Source organism: Ciconia boyciana, chromosome 5, assembly GCF_034638445.1.
Source record: "Ciconia boyciana chromosome 5, ASM3463844v1, whole genome shotgun sequence".
NCBI classification, from domain to species: domain Eukaryota; kingdom Metazoa; phylum Chordata; class Aves; order Ciconiiformes; family Ciconiidae; genus Ciconia; species Ciconia boyciana.
This window is the reverse complement of record NC_132938.1, coordinates 55,703,446-55,717,974: the sequence shown is the minus strand read 5'-3', so window position 1 is coordinate 55,717,974 and position 14,529 is coordinate 55,703,446. Positions and strand designations below refer to the sequence as shown.

General features: G+C 36.5%; 1 protein-coding gene across 5 annotated transcripts in view; it reads right to left on the bottom strand.

Annotated features, from left to right (window-relative positions):
• The window catches only part of RAP1GDS1 (Rap1 GTPase-GDP dissociation stimulator 1), a 103,535-nt gene that overhangs the window by 18,288 nt on the left and 70,718 nt on the right, over positions 1-14,529 (bottom strand). For 3 of the 5 annotated variants that reach the window (XM_072862780.1, XM_072862781.1, XM_072862783.1), the window contains 3 exons: positions 8,636-8,782; positions 6,631-6,792; positions 340-468 (listed from right to left, as the gene is read on the bottom strand). In XM_072862780.1, the coding sequence (XP_072718881.1) occupies positions 340-468; positions 6,631-6,792; positions 8,636-8,782 (438 nt within the window). The remainder of the gene's footprint in view (positions 1-339; positions 469-6,630; positions 6,793-8,635; positions 8,783-14,529) is intronic. The other 2 variants (XM_072862782.1, XM_072862784.1) reach the window with 2 other exon arrangements.

The window sequence follows — 14,529 nt, the reverse complement described above, 5'->3', positions numbered from 1 at the left end:
GCTACACCAGGATACATTATTTATATTATTAATAAATAATTCACAGTTAAGTAGCAGCACTCAGGAAATAGTTTAGATGATTTAAAATGTGCTTAGTTACATTGAAGAACGTTAACATAAAACATAAGGTTGTACTAAGTACCCAAATAAATGTCAGTTACTTAAGGGAAAAAAAAGAGACAACTATAGATTTTAGAGACAATAAGCAGAAATTGCTTGCTTTAAATTTTGAGTGTACCAAAAGGAACGGAAAAAGCATCAGTGCAAGGCTTTTTTTAGTCTTAAGATTTAATTTTACAAAAACTGGATGTAAATTTGAGATGAATATTGTGGACTTACCAAGTTCTGCTAAATTGCCAAATGCAACAAGGCACATCTCTGTCAGAGCTGCATTTTGGCAATGAATACCCAACAATTTCACTAATGTAGGAATAACACCCATATTGATAAGCTGTGACTGCAGGGTATCTACATAAAAAGAAAGTACAACAGTGAGTTAGCATTTCTGTTCGTAGTACTATTCTTTAAACCAAAAAAGCATTTTTCACACAGAGCAGCTTCTAGACTAAGCAGCATTAAAACGTCTGTCTCCTCTACTCTTCTACACTAGGATCTGGTCCAGACTTGAGATACGGACTCCTAATTCCCCCTGCCCCTGGCAATGGGACGTATTCCCAGAAATATTCCCTCCTGATATGGTCATAGGGTATAGTGGATTACGCAGCTACTGATAATTTTGTGGTTATCAGGTTCCTAATACATGTTGGGCTTGATTCTGAGTTCACTGAGACTAGCTGACTAAAATAAAACAAAACTATGTCAGTGAAATAATTATTTATCTGAGAGCATGTTCCTATATACTGTTTTCCCTTAAAGATCAAAACTGGAAAATTAAAATTAGAATGAATATAAACTGGCACTGAAATAAATGAAAAGTTTTATAAACACAGGAAGTCACAATGTAGATTATGAGGAGCTTGAGAAAAAAGAAAGTTTAATAAAGACAAAAAAATGGAAGGTTTAAGAAAAGTCCTTAGAAGCCATTCTGATACTTTCTTGCATAGGATGAAAGTTTATAGTATTTACAAGTAAGAAAGTTATTGCTCCTAGATGTCTGCAAATAGAAAGATGCTTTGATGGTTAGGCAGAAACATGATTGTTTTGAAGGATTATTTATAACAATATTTTCTCTTACACATTTTACCTATAACATAGCAAAGAAGAAAAACATTGTTTCACAGCTGAATAGAATGAAGCAGACATGAACATACCAGATGTTGTTTAGCAATTTTCCTAAGCATCTTTTTTCCTTTGTTTCTAAGCCCTTTAACTACGTTTAAATGTTACAGACTCAAAAGACAAGGATCCAAAGCCCAGTGAATTCAAGAGAACTGTTATTACTTTATTTAGCTTTGGGTCAAGACCTACAGGAGAATTCATTATTTTTTTTAAGGAATTCATTCTGAGCAACTGACATCAGTTGGGAGTTTTTATATCTGTGAAATGAGAGACATAAAAACTGCAGATTTTTACAGGGAGATAAAAACATATTGCAACTTAAGTCTAGCAAATTTAGTATCATCTCATGCTCTTGGAAAACTCTTTGCCTTCAAGATTCTGCCAAGTGTGTTTGAAATTTTAATATAATAAAAATTATGAAAAGATTCTGGAATGTTTAATTCATTTATATTCAGTTTAAAATACTTTTATAATAATTATCAATTTGGTACCCTAAGTAAGTAAATGGCATGGTTATTACAGGCTATTGGGGATGAGCAGGAATCCTTATGGCTTGACATCTTTAATAAAACTGTATTACTTACCAGTAACTGAATTTCCTGTTGGGAAGGGGGGGCAGGGGGCGGAGAGGCGGGTTTACCTCTTCCACAGATTCGTGGTCTTTAGAGAAATTTATGAGAACGTCGTGTCAGACATCAAAGAGCTGCTGAAGTTGTCAAATTTCAGGTAAGTACAAATTGCACTAGCGCATGCATTGAATGCCATTTTACCTCTGGCAGATGTGTGAGTCACTACTATACCCTCCTACTTCATTCCAAACTGACTGTAAAAATCTATCTCTGAATAGGAAAATTGGTGAGGGGGGAGCTGGAATGCTTTTGTGGAGAAAATGATTGTGTAGGAGAACTCAAGTTACTGGTAAATAATCTGGTTTTGTCCTTGGTTTGTGATTGTCCCCTGCAGACACTTAAAGATTCTGAAGGAAAAATGGTAGTCATGGAGAGTAGGAGAACAAAGACACAAACCACAAATGCCATAGAAAATTATGTGGAAAGAAATTGCTTTGTTACTAGACTATGCCTTTAGTCACTCTAAAATCACTTTATCCAACTGTAATGGACAGAGAGACAATTAATCTCTATGGGCTTCATTTGGCAAAGCGTTCTGACATCAAAAACATAAACTGTCTATTTTGAGCAGGGTTTTTTTCCTGCTGTCTCTTTCTTAATACAAAATATATAAAAAGTGCAGAGGAGAAGACAAGTGGAAAAAGAGAAACCATATCCACCTTTGAAAGGAAACAGGAATCTTAAGAGCCAAATAGAAGGATATATTGTTGTTCAAGATAGCATGGAGCGCACTGATTAAAGGGCCTCTAGAATTCCCAAGTAGGAAAAAAGAAAATATACCAAGAAAGAACAACTGTACTGGGTCAAAAGTCAGGTATTATACCTGACTCCATACCAGTCTCATTTCCCTGGAGTAGAAGGACGGCACCTGAGTACAGGAATGGTCTACAGTGGTAGGAATGGGATTACAAGAATTGCCAATAAGGTAAATATTGATGCCTTAACCGCAGTAAGCGAAAGGATAAATTTTCTCCTCTGCCAGAGACGGGACAACCCTGAGTCACAAAGCTGCACAGGAGGCAAAACCTTTGAAAATAAAAGGCTGCCAGCAGCTATTTGCTATGTTTATACTTAAGCCTGGGCTTGCCATACAAATTCTGAACTTGTCATTTACATCTGTCCTTACCACCAATAGGAGGCTCTCTCTCTAGTAAATACAAGAGCAAAGTCTATTAAGAAGAAGTTTAAGAGAAAAGTATTAGGCTTCTCACTGGTATGGAGACCTACAGCACTTTTTAGTTCAGAGAAATTAAAAACATCTAAGTGGTTCAGTCTTAGCTGAAGGGACTGACAGCAGTTCTCAGGGTCTCCTATGAAAGACTGCAGACTGGGTAACTTGGAATAACTGCGTATGTCAGCCTTTCATTGCAGGAAGTGTTAAGGCCCTACTAGAGCAGGAGACAAATTCAGGGGACGCGTGCATCCATCCTACAAGCAGTTGCCTGACACAGGACTAAAGTGAGCCACGAAGCCAGGCAACATCATGTCTCAGGGTGAAACAACATGTCTATCAGCTTCCTAAGCAGAACTTTATGCATAGTGAGCAAGAAGCATGAAAACTGAATGCCTCTTCTGAATTTATGACTTAAAGCCACAAAATAAATTCTCTCAAATTTTACGCTGCTATCACATGTGGTGCTAGTAAGATGCCTCTGTGTTCTCTTGGGGTGAAAAGCACTGACAGTGATGCTGTACAGATGCATATACAGGTAGATAAAAGGCAATCAATACATGCGCCAGCACAAAGAATTACCTACCTAAAACTTGAATTTCAATGGCTCCATGTCCTTCGGTGACACACATGGAAACTCCAAAAAGTAAGATCTGGGGAGAATATCCCAAATTGAGAACTTTATTGGGGGCATTTGAGTTTAAAATGCTGATTTTGGGCAGAATTTCAGAAAACAACTAGTCATTTTGTGTTTCATCAGTAACCGTGATTATAATGCCAAAGGAAAACTTGTTTTGTACAAATTGGTGGCATAATTTCATACCCTAGAGAAACCTGCTTGCAATCCTCACATCTGTGTTAAATCATCGTATAACATATAAGTGATGGTATTGATTATCTCACTGTCATAAGAAACATACTTTTTATCTGCTTTTACATGCTTTATGTTACTTTGCATTTGTATATTTAGGTCTTGAAAGCATGCTAAACATCTTTAGCTGTGATGTAAATGAAACAAAAACCACGGCAAGCATGAAAATTAACAAAGGTTAAGTCTTAGAAGGAAGCATTACTGAAACGTTGCTGTTAGACCATAATAATGGTGCCATAAATCTCCCTTTCATTTCTTGTCTATTTACATTGCTTCTGCAGATGGTAAACAGTGCAAATCAGTCCCCAACATTCATTCCAGTCGCTACGAGTTTTGTGAGAATAAGAAAGGCTTGGCAGTTGTATGATTTAACATCAGAATGTTACATTTTACAAAGGCACTGAAGGAAGACAACCTTGACAGACTGAAGTTTATTATGAAATGAGATGAGGAAGAAATCTATAAGCATAATTATTTTTATCTACATATATACGTCCATATATATATATAAATATATGTATACTTTCACACATGCATACTGTATCCAGTTAACTTCTGATCTCCAATTTGACTACCTAGTAAGCCAATTGGCTTAGTTCTTCCATCATTTCTGCATTTCTTTAAAAATGCTTTCATGGTTTGTTTTATAAATCTCAAGAGACAATTAGCTACCTTATAGACTGATCCCATTAACTTGTAAATAGTCTTGGCTCACAGGATTATGAGATCTGCAGAATAACTACTCATGTTACTAACTCTTTTATGTGAGTGTTTGCATAAGATTATTAGTTTTATTAGATTAGTTATTAGTTTTTCACTCTTTATCCAAGCCTGCTTTGCCTCTTGCTCTTAAGCAGATTCATAGCTACACAGAGACTATATGTAATGATAGCAGTCTTCAGAATGGGAGAAGCACAACAACATACTGAACCCACTGAAAGGTGCCAAAACAGCAGCTTTAAGCACGGGTATATACCCCAAATAAAGTTTGCATAGCTTGACAAAGAAATAATTATTATAGGTTTTTGTCAAGACGTGCTTTTTTTGGGATTGAGCTATGAGCAAAAACATTCACAAACATGTGTGACACATTTGTTTCATTCCTAGCCATACCTGCAACTTTGCATTTTAAGAACTAATAATGGAAAGCAGGGATGAGCTGTTTGTGTCTGATTGAATTTGGGTAGTAAAATATGATTATGACAGAGAGGGTCAAGATAATCTGGGCTGAAGGCAAAGGGATGTGTCCCATCAGGAAAAGCCTCTGATTTCTAGCAACGCAATTAAAAATCAACACTTTTTTTTTATAAGCTTAAAAGAACTGCAAGAGATGCCAAAGCTGAGTTTGTTCTGTTAACATTGTAGCAACTAATGAAATTATAAGATACCGAGGAGGCAAAGGCAGAATTGAGAGCGAGCAGGCAAAAATGATTCCTGAACACAAGCAGATGGCACAAGAACCTTGTAAAGGGAATCTTAGTTTTAAAGCTTAGACAACAGTGTTACGAATAGAGTTACAATTGCAAGCTGAGTGTCCAGAATTGGGACGAGATACAAGAATGTTCCATTAATTTGCTCTGTTTAGGAAAAGAAAATATTATTCGTAGCTGCTCTTTAGTTGTCATTTTACAAAAACTCATGTGTGATAAATCCCTATGCTAATTCAAAAACTTGAAGTACTCAAGAATGAGTCTCTCATGTTAAAAAAAAATAAGGTAGTTGATAGCTATTAAAAATAAAGTAGTAGCTATTGGAAAATGAGGGCAATTAGTTGACTGGGAATGATGAACTGTTTAGAATAAAATAAAACAATTTATGTACTCTTTGCTCATAGAATGCTAAGGATTAGAAAATATTAGGGTGTTCACAGATAATTAGATGCAACTAAGAACCAAATGTGCTGTAATCATCCTTATCTGGATAGCTAGTGCAACTTAAAATGAGTGTGAGTCATTAAAAGAGGTAAAGAAATCTTCAAAGTCCCCACCTGTAATTTTGTAACATAGCATGCTAAGCAGGAAAAGATTACAGAAACAAGCACAGAGAAGGTAGAAGTGCTATTTCAAAGACTGAAAGACTTCCTTCTTACATTTCCAATGTTTTTTCTTTTATTTTTGTCCAATTTGTTTCCATAACTACTGACAAAGCAATCTGGGACTCTAGGCTGCAATCCCATACTCTTCGTGCTTCAGCAAAACCAATACAGTGCTTATCTTCTTTCTAAGTAACATGGGATCAAGCCTTTGCAAGTAAATCCTGAAAGTGGTATCTGCTAATCTGTGAGCACAATTAACTGTCAGGACAATCTGAGTTTTCATGTTTAACAGGTCAGCAAAGAACCACCTTTACTCATAATATTATCCACCTGATGCTGCAATGCATGGAAGCAAGTGGTTGTCTTGGGCTTAGATTTGACATTGACTGTTGTCCTGAAAATCTGTGATTGTCCGTAGGTGATATTTTTAGAGCAGTTCACAGCTATGGTCCAATTGTACTTGTGGCTCTTAAAACAAAACTGGCAAGACAGGCCAATTACCTGTCTCTCCATGCACATGCTGCAGGTATGGTCACTGAGTTTTCTTCTAAAAATTTAATCCTCTAACTTCTCATATTTTTTAAATATTGATTTGGCAGATTATTTGGGGTTTAATTCAGTGGTTGCCCCAGTCAGTGGGCAAATTCACAATGGAAATACAGGATACAGATCTTACACAGCATACCCATGGGTGCCGGGCCAAACAGGAGCTGGGTCCCTACCAAAAGGCCCTTTCTCATGGAGACCACCAAGTATGTGGTGGTAGGACAGGATGGTGGTGTGCATCCAGATCCAGGAGCTGGGAATACTCCTGCACTTCTCACTTCTGACATTGCTTCAGTGGCTCCTGTGGATATTGTGTCAGTTCGTTAGTTTGTGCGAAATGAAAGATGTCATTTAGCAGCGTGGAGGGCAGCTAGTGAATCCCCCTAGTTGTCACTGAACTACACAACTGCTTTATTGATTGCATCAGAATAAACTATTTTACTAGATGGAATGAGTCACTTATTCAATGTTCATAACAGTTAAACTGTTCAGAAGGTGCTTGTTTGGGAGATTTATCTCATAATTAGTTTTCCTAGGGAAGATCTGCTGGGAGCTGGGTCACTGAAGCAAAACTGATACAGTATCTCTACACAGCGCTTTTGGATTGGTCTGTCTTGAGCTACCAAATATACTGGATGCTTATTAGTCTTAATTAATCCTGGTATTCTGGTAGCTTAGAGGTGAGAATATCTATTTGTTCCAAATATTTTAACAAATAAAGAAAATATGGAGTTAACACTATGACATGTAACAAAATGTGACACTCATGCAGACATCAAGCAAAACAGTTCCTGAAAAATATAGGAAATAAAGGAACTAGAAAATTGCTATTTGGAGAAGAAGGAAGAAGTAGTGTAAACAAGTATTCTTAGGTAATACTAGGAAAAGAGGAGAAAAAAGAATGTAAGAACAAGAGAAAGAGATGAGACACATACAACAGTGATATTTGGAGGTGGATAAGTAACACTAAGAGTGAGAGCTCCAGAGAGATGGCACAAAAAACACATAAGGAAACTATGCTAGAAGAGATGATAAAGCAGAGTAAAAATTTATACAGTAAAGGTAAAAAAAAAAAAAAAAAGCCTATGGATCATCCTGAAAAGTAGAAGAGTTTCAGGGACATAGGTTTGGAAACTGAGTTACATCAAGTGATAACTTCAAGGAAATGGTAAGCAGCTAATAAAGAAGTTATTTCTTCCTAAAATAAAACACTACGATTCAGGAAATAGGCATGATTGAAGAAACAATGTGATTAGCTAACTACATTTGCAGTCTGTGCCATTACAAGTCAGGAGAACAGCCTCTATTTAGCTTTCCTCATTTATCCCAATTTTCCTAGAGATTCAAATTTTGAAAAACTTGGAAATGTGTGAATGCTGTAAAATATGCTTTGGCATATTACCATGCTTGTGTGCAAAAGCAAACTATGTACTAAAATATCAGTTCGTTTGTACAACTAGTGTAGAATACTATTTTCTTACCCTCAGTGGTCAAGGATTTCTCATTTAAGGTACTATCTTGTGTTTTTGTCCCACCCCTAAACATCTCCATTTAATGGGATAAAGAACATAAACTCATAATTAGTAGACACAGAAGAGTGTTGAACATACACATAAATTATTCCCCGTTTATGTTAGAAGAAAGTAATGTGGTTTTATATACATTTCACAAGGAGAAAAATTATTAAGGAAAACTGTTTGGCATATATACCCCCAAACCATCAACAAGGCAACACTGCATGCCTGTGACAAATTAGTCTTATGGTGTTGTTTGATACTAAATGAAAAAGAGAGGACTTAATGTAGCCTTCTAATTTACTTCTGTAAATCTGTTTTTTCCTAAGGTGTATGATACATCTCCATGTATTGCTTTTAGACAAAGAAGTAAATTCCAGATGTTGATTTAAAACTTTATATGATATGCTATATGGAATTGCATCAGGAAGATATCTAGTATTTTTGGGAACATAAGTTTACTGAAACAGAAAATTATATGTGTGAATTGAGGTACTTGATCTTTTCAGAATAACTTAGTGTTAGTATCCACAACGTAAACCTACAGCTGGCTTTAACTGTCATGTTTTTTGGTTTTTTGATGGGGTTGTTCTCCTGGTAGACATAAAGCAAATTTTCGGTGTTGTTTACCATTCTCATTGCTATAGTTCATCAGCATGCCACAAAAGACAGTCAAGAGCTTCTCACTGGCTGGATCTGTTTTACTGCACAGTGACCTTATATGGTCTACTACAATATGTGCACCACCTGCACGGTCAACTGCGTTCCTGCCCTCATCTGTAAAACAAAGAGTTACATTAAAAAAAAATGAAACCAAAACCCACCACAGAGTCCCGAACATAACAGTAATCATACAAAACGAAGTTTTTAAACAGAGTGAAGTCATTCCTCCAGTGTTGTCAAATTCATCTAGAGAGGTGCTTGAGGGCCAGCTTTTAGTGCAACAGAGCTAGGGAAGTGAAAACACCTACAACAAAAGGGATTAACCACCTGGCACTAATACCTTTGTAAAGAAGTTCAGTGTTTGAGGCAGAGCTGCTGGAGCCGATAAATGATATCCTGAAGATACACTGGGTTTTGCCAGAGGGAGGTTCTGAGCACTTTACAAAGCCTAGTCCACACACCCTTGTGGACCAGGTAAATTACTCTTGCTGTTACACAGATCGAGAAATTGAAATACAGAAAATAAAACACTTAGGTTACTTAAAAACAAAATGGGGAATAAAACGGACAAAGCAGACAGAGGTACTAGTTCACGGTCACAAATTCTGTTCATGCACTCGCTCTGCCACACAGCATGTTCTTTGTACTTCTATACCTGAAATTTAATACCACTATCAGATTCTTTTTGTATAGCTAAAAGAAAAATTCACTCTGCATCTATAATAGACTACAATGTTTTGAGGTTTCGTAAATAACACACCATAATCTTTGTATGGAACTCTTTCTGTATAACAAATCAGATTTGATGTATCAGTGTAGGAATAAAGGAAAAATTGGCCTTCTATTACAGTAATCGACAATACCACTTCCTTTCCCAGCAGGCAATGAGCAACAGACAACAGTCAATAACCTAAATTCCAGGGCTTCCCAAAGGAGAGATTTCCAAGTCAGTTACAGTTGGAATCAACTGGAAAATCTAGATGAAAACAAAACTTGGGGGGAAAATCACTAAAGCAAAAGTTTTGCAAAATAAGAAAAAAAAAACCCTCTCCTCAATTTCTTAATGGCCCCAAAGCAAATCTCCTCTTTCCCTTGTTATTCACCAATCATCACTCCTCTCTCTCCCCATCATACATGGAGGTCAAGCTACGAAGTTTTCCTCATTCTGCAGCATATCTAGTATGAAAACCAAGGTTGTCCACATTTATAACATGATCTTTCACTATAAGTGTTCCAGAGCTCTGCAAAAAGAAGTTTCTAAATCTTCCAAGTCTTGGTAAAACTATTTATGAGGCATATATACCACTTACATACTATAGATATATAAAAGGATTATAAATATTTTATATACACCTACACTATATATATTAATAAATATAAATATGCATATCTATATGAGGGGTATATATATAGGGACTTCAGATAATTTGCTGAGTGGAGCTGAAGGAGGAAGGGCAATTCTTGGTGGATCTTAACTATTAAATTTATTACCAAATAAGTGTTTTGCAGAATAACTGAGATACATGCAACAGAGGAAGAAGGTCACTGCCACGACTGTCTCCACCTTGGACCCGATCAGGACATCAGGGGACTGTGTTTCACTGCAGGTATGTATATTCAATTTTGAAAAAGGAGAAACTAGAATCTGTTTACAGTCAAACAGATTCAAGGTAAGATTCTGTGTCAGGAGGAAGGACTATAAAAAAGGAGAAATATAAAAAAAAATAAATCTCTCGCATCCTTGATGCAGTGACAAACATAGGCATAATGCTGGAATGAAAGAAAGTCCTACACCAAAACATAGTGAGTGAGACAATAGAGTCAGGTGTTCAGATTCAGTGCTTACGTTTACCAAATCAGCAGAGAAAAAAACCAAACTTGGCTGGAATATTCCAGCATCCTTTTATGTATCCTCTTCTCCTATTGTTCATTAGAAAAGTTATACAAATACATAATTTTGTATTTGACTCACCTGTTTTGTGAGTCAAAACAGGTGTGCAAAACAAAACTGAATCATTGATCCTGGATCACATGGACTGAATGTGGTCCTCAAATTACTATAATGCAATTGAAATCAACAAACTAAAACCATAACAAAATTAAGCTTGAGATAAGAATCAGGTGTCAAGCTTGTTCCCGCATATGGAACTGCAGATAAAATATGTAAGCAAAGAATAATATAAAGGTAGAGTCGGGTGAGGGTTTGGAAGCAAGGATTAAAACCCCAAAAAACAGTTACAAGCCAAGTTCCTCACCTGGATGGAATTTGGCACAACTCCACTGAAAATAACTGTGTGATAGTATCTTACAACAAATGAAAATCTAACTCATATCCTTTACTTCCATTCTCTCTGGTTTGTCAAAGAAGTTATATATCAAAAACTGCTGTATCTTTAAGTACATAATAGCCTCTCACTTCAAATACATGACAAAAGCCTTATCCACACAATATTTTTGTTAGGTAGATAGATAATCAGCTTCCGCTGTACAGACAGCAAAAGCAAGGCAGAAAGATTCAGAAACAAATCTCACTCCGAGAAATGTCTCTCTGTCTCTATAGTATACTCAAAAAGTTAGGGTAAAAGGAACGTCAGGATCCCTCCCAAGTAGGTGGCAGGCTATAAGTGCCAGACTTTCATATGACTACATAGGCTAGTAGATTTGTAAAGGAGATGCCTTAACTGAGTTTGTTGCTCCGCCTCTTCCCCATGCTAGAGCTCACCCTGCCTACCTGCTTCTCTGCCCTAGGCAGCTGGGTGAAGAACAGACCTGGGCTAGTGCTATAATTAGGATCTCCTGGTGCTGCCTTCTTCTGCCCAACAGGATTAACTCAGCTCATTAGTGCAGGGCCACGAAGAATCCTGTACCACATGTAGGAGCAAAATTCTGAAGGTCCTGACTACTCACTCCAAGCTCAGGCTATGGACACCCCGTTGCACCCCCAAGCAAAAAGTGTATTTCTGACTCAGAAGGCTCCATGTACTTATTACCGACTCGCTTCTCGCTTCTCCCTGCTCCGTCGCTAAGAAACAGATTTTGCACACAAGAATACTCACCGGACTCCAAATCATTTACAGTCAAAACAAGACCACAGCATGTTGCTGTGTCTTGTTCTCAATCCAACTATTACCTTGCAGTGCAGTAGCTCTGTGAACTCCCACACTTAATGTGCTTCCAGCCTCCCAGAAGCTGTGCTGAAATTTTTTCCTGTGACCTTTTTAAATAAACATTTGCTATTCCTAAGAGATCAGTGATTGAACAGTTTAATGAAAGCATTCACATTTCTGCTTAAAAATGCTTCACTACAGTTCACAAAGGGCAATGCTGTTGTATAGCTTTTTTTTTTTAAGTACACGTAATACTGTTTAAAGATGACAGAATGACAACAACCCAAGAGACCAGAGGGATTTTTTTCCTACAAAAGGTACAGTAAGATTTATTACAGAATGAGTTATTACTTCCACAATGTTCTTTAGCCCAATGCAACACAACCATCTCTAAAAATTAGTACAGTCTCTTTTTCTATCCTGAGTTGCTCACAGGAGTTTTATGCAAAACTGGGCTTTAACGTGGATTATCAAATTACTGTGACTGCTCACATTCCCCCTATGAACAGAGTCTTGTCAAATTTCCCCATGGCTCAGCCATGCCTGCTCCAATGGATGCCCAAGTCAACGACCAAAATTTTTTTAGTACATATAATTGATAGGTCTTTAAAATGCAGCCCTTAGAGTAGTTTCAATTTGCTTTCCCCAAGATGTGTTTGCATAATTTTCCCTTGAGTTTTCTTCCCCAGTTTACTAAACCCTAAAACAAACCACTAAAACAAACCACAAACCCTCAAACAAGTCCTAAAAGGTTAACAGAAAACAGGAATTAAAGTGACAGCTTAAAGTATGAAAACAATGTAAAGCATAAGCTATATACAGTCAATGAGTTATTTCTAAAACACATGCACCAATACTTTGATTTTTGTCACCACTGTAAGGTTATTATTTCTGGAAATATAGTTACCTCAGGCAAAGGGCTGTGCCATAGTATAGTAGATAACAGAAAATAATTTTGCAAATAGCTCACCTAGTGCTTTTTAATCTAAACCTTAAATTAGCTTTGTTATTTTCATACTGGGCCCTTTTTTTAATATAAAGTTTAAGCTCTGCGAATCCGAGTGACATTAAAGAAGCAGATGCATCTTATAAAGATTGGGACAAAACCATTTCTTATTAATGTTCTATTAGGATACAGAGCTGTGTCTTCACAAGAAAAAAACAGCACAGTTTCAGACAGTTCTAAAAACTCATGTTTTACCCATTTTTAATTTACATTTTAAAATATATTGGTCTGGTTCCTCTATTATTCCAGACTTTTCTCTTTGTCATCTCTAATATTTAAACTACAGTTTAGAAGTCATTTGTACTTCAGAAATGATCCTTGTCCTGCAAAGATGCACACCGTTATTTAAGTGTGTATATGGTGAGTAAACCCACAGGCTGGTAAAAATTAGGCAGGTGTCTACGATTCTGGTGATGATGGCATCACAGCTAGTTAAATAACGACTAAGTAAAAGCATAGAAAATTATGTTCAGTATAGTGATGTACGGAATGGTTGTTTGAAAGCTTTTTCTCACAAAAAAAGTAAGGTATGAACACTCTGTATTACCTTTGCCTACCATATCTTTACATCATGATGGCCACAGTGCCACTGCTTTCCAAATAGTTCTTTGCTAAGTCTTTGTTACTGTATTTTCATTCTGAAACGTGAATTTTGTGTTTCACAATACAATTTCATATGTAATGATACCTTTCTCCAATTCATGTGCTACAAAAGTTTACTGGTGTAAATAGTTGCATTGGTATAAATGGTGCAAGTCAGTGAGGGAAAGGATGATTTGTATGATCAAGGTCCATGATTTGCATAAACCAAGCTGCCAAGACAGCAGCTTTTGGTGACATGGAAAAAATATAGTATTTCTTTTAAAATTCTTTTAGTCTGCAATTGGGTGTAATGATCAAATAATTTAAATGACATACTGCCATTTTACTTTATGTGCTTCATCTTTATTGCATTTGGCTCCAATCCTGCATTCTTTTTGACCAAAATATTGCTTAGGTTAGATCAGTGCTTTATGGATAACTTTTTAAAAAATTATTATTATGTTAAAGATGAACTAATTTACAGTAGCTCAAAGAGGGGAGAGGGGGAAGAGTTCTTTCTACATGTTCTATTTTTATTTTCCTCTATTTTTTAGTTAGGTCCTCTTTGCGTGGTTTTTGTACTGAGGCATTCATCTGCTCCCGCTGCTTATTCTTTCACCTGAAGTCATAAAATTCTGTGATATCAAACTGGCTGCTGCAGAGGAAATTATGGTGTGACATATAGAAAATTATGACCATGCGTGGGGAAAAAACAGCAGGAGTAGAACTCCAAAGGAAGAAAGGTCCTGCTTACATGTTTTCTCTCTTCTTATTAAGAAAATAGAAAGAGCAAACATTCAAAAAACACTGTTAGGGGCAAACCCTTAGCTCGTGTAAACCACATTATCCATGTAGACATTAGGAAAAACACTGCCACTTACATAAACTTTTTTTTCCCATCTGAACACTGTAAAGATAAAACTTTTAATGCAATGCTGTCATTCAGTTTTAGTACTTGGCCCTACTTTTTATCTTGAATCTGTTTGTGTATGCTTTTAAATCACTGAATTCTGGACCCTGTCAATTCTTTGACTGCAAGAGTACAGGCTACAACCCTGTTAAAGAACACAGAGCTGCACTGCATTAATTTTATTTTTTGAAGGAAAGTAAGCTTCATGTAATTATATTACATTATTATTGTTTGCTGCTTTTTCCATGTCTTCTGT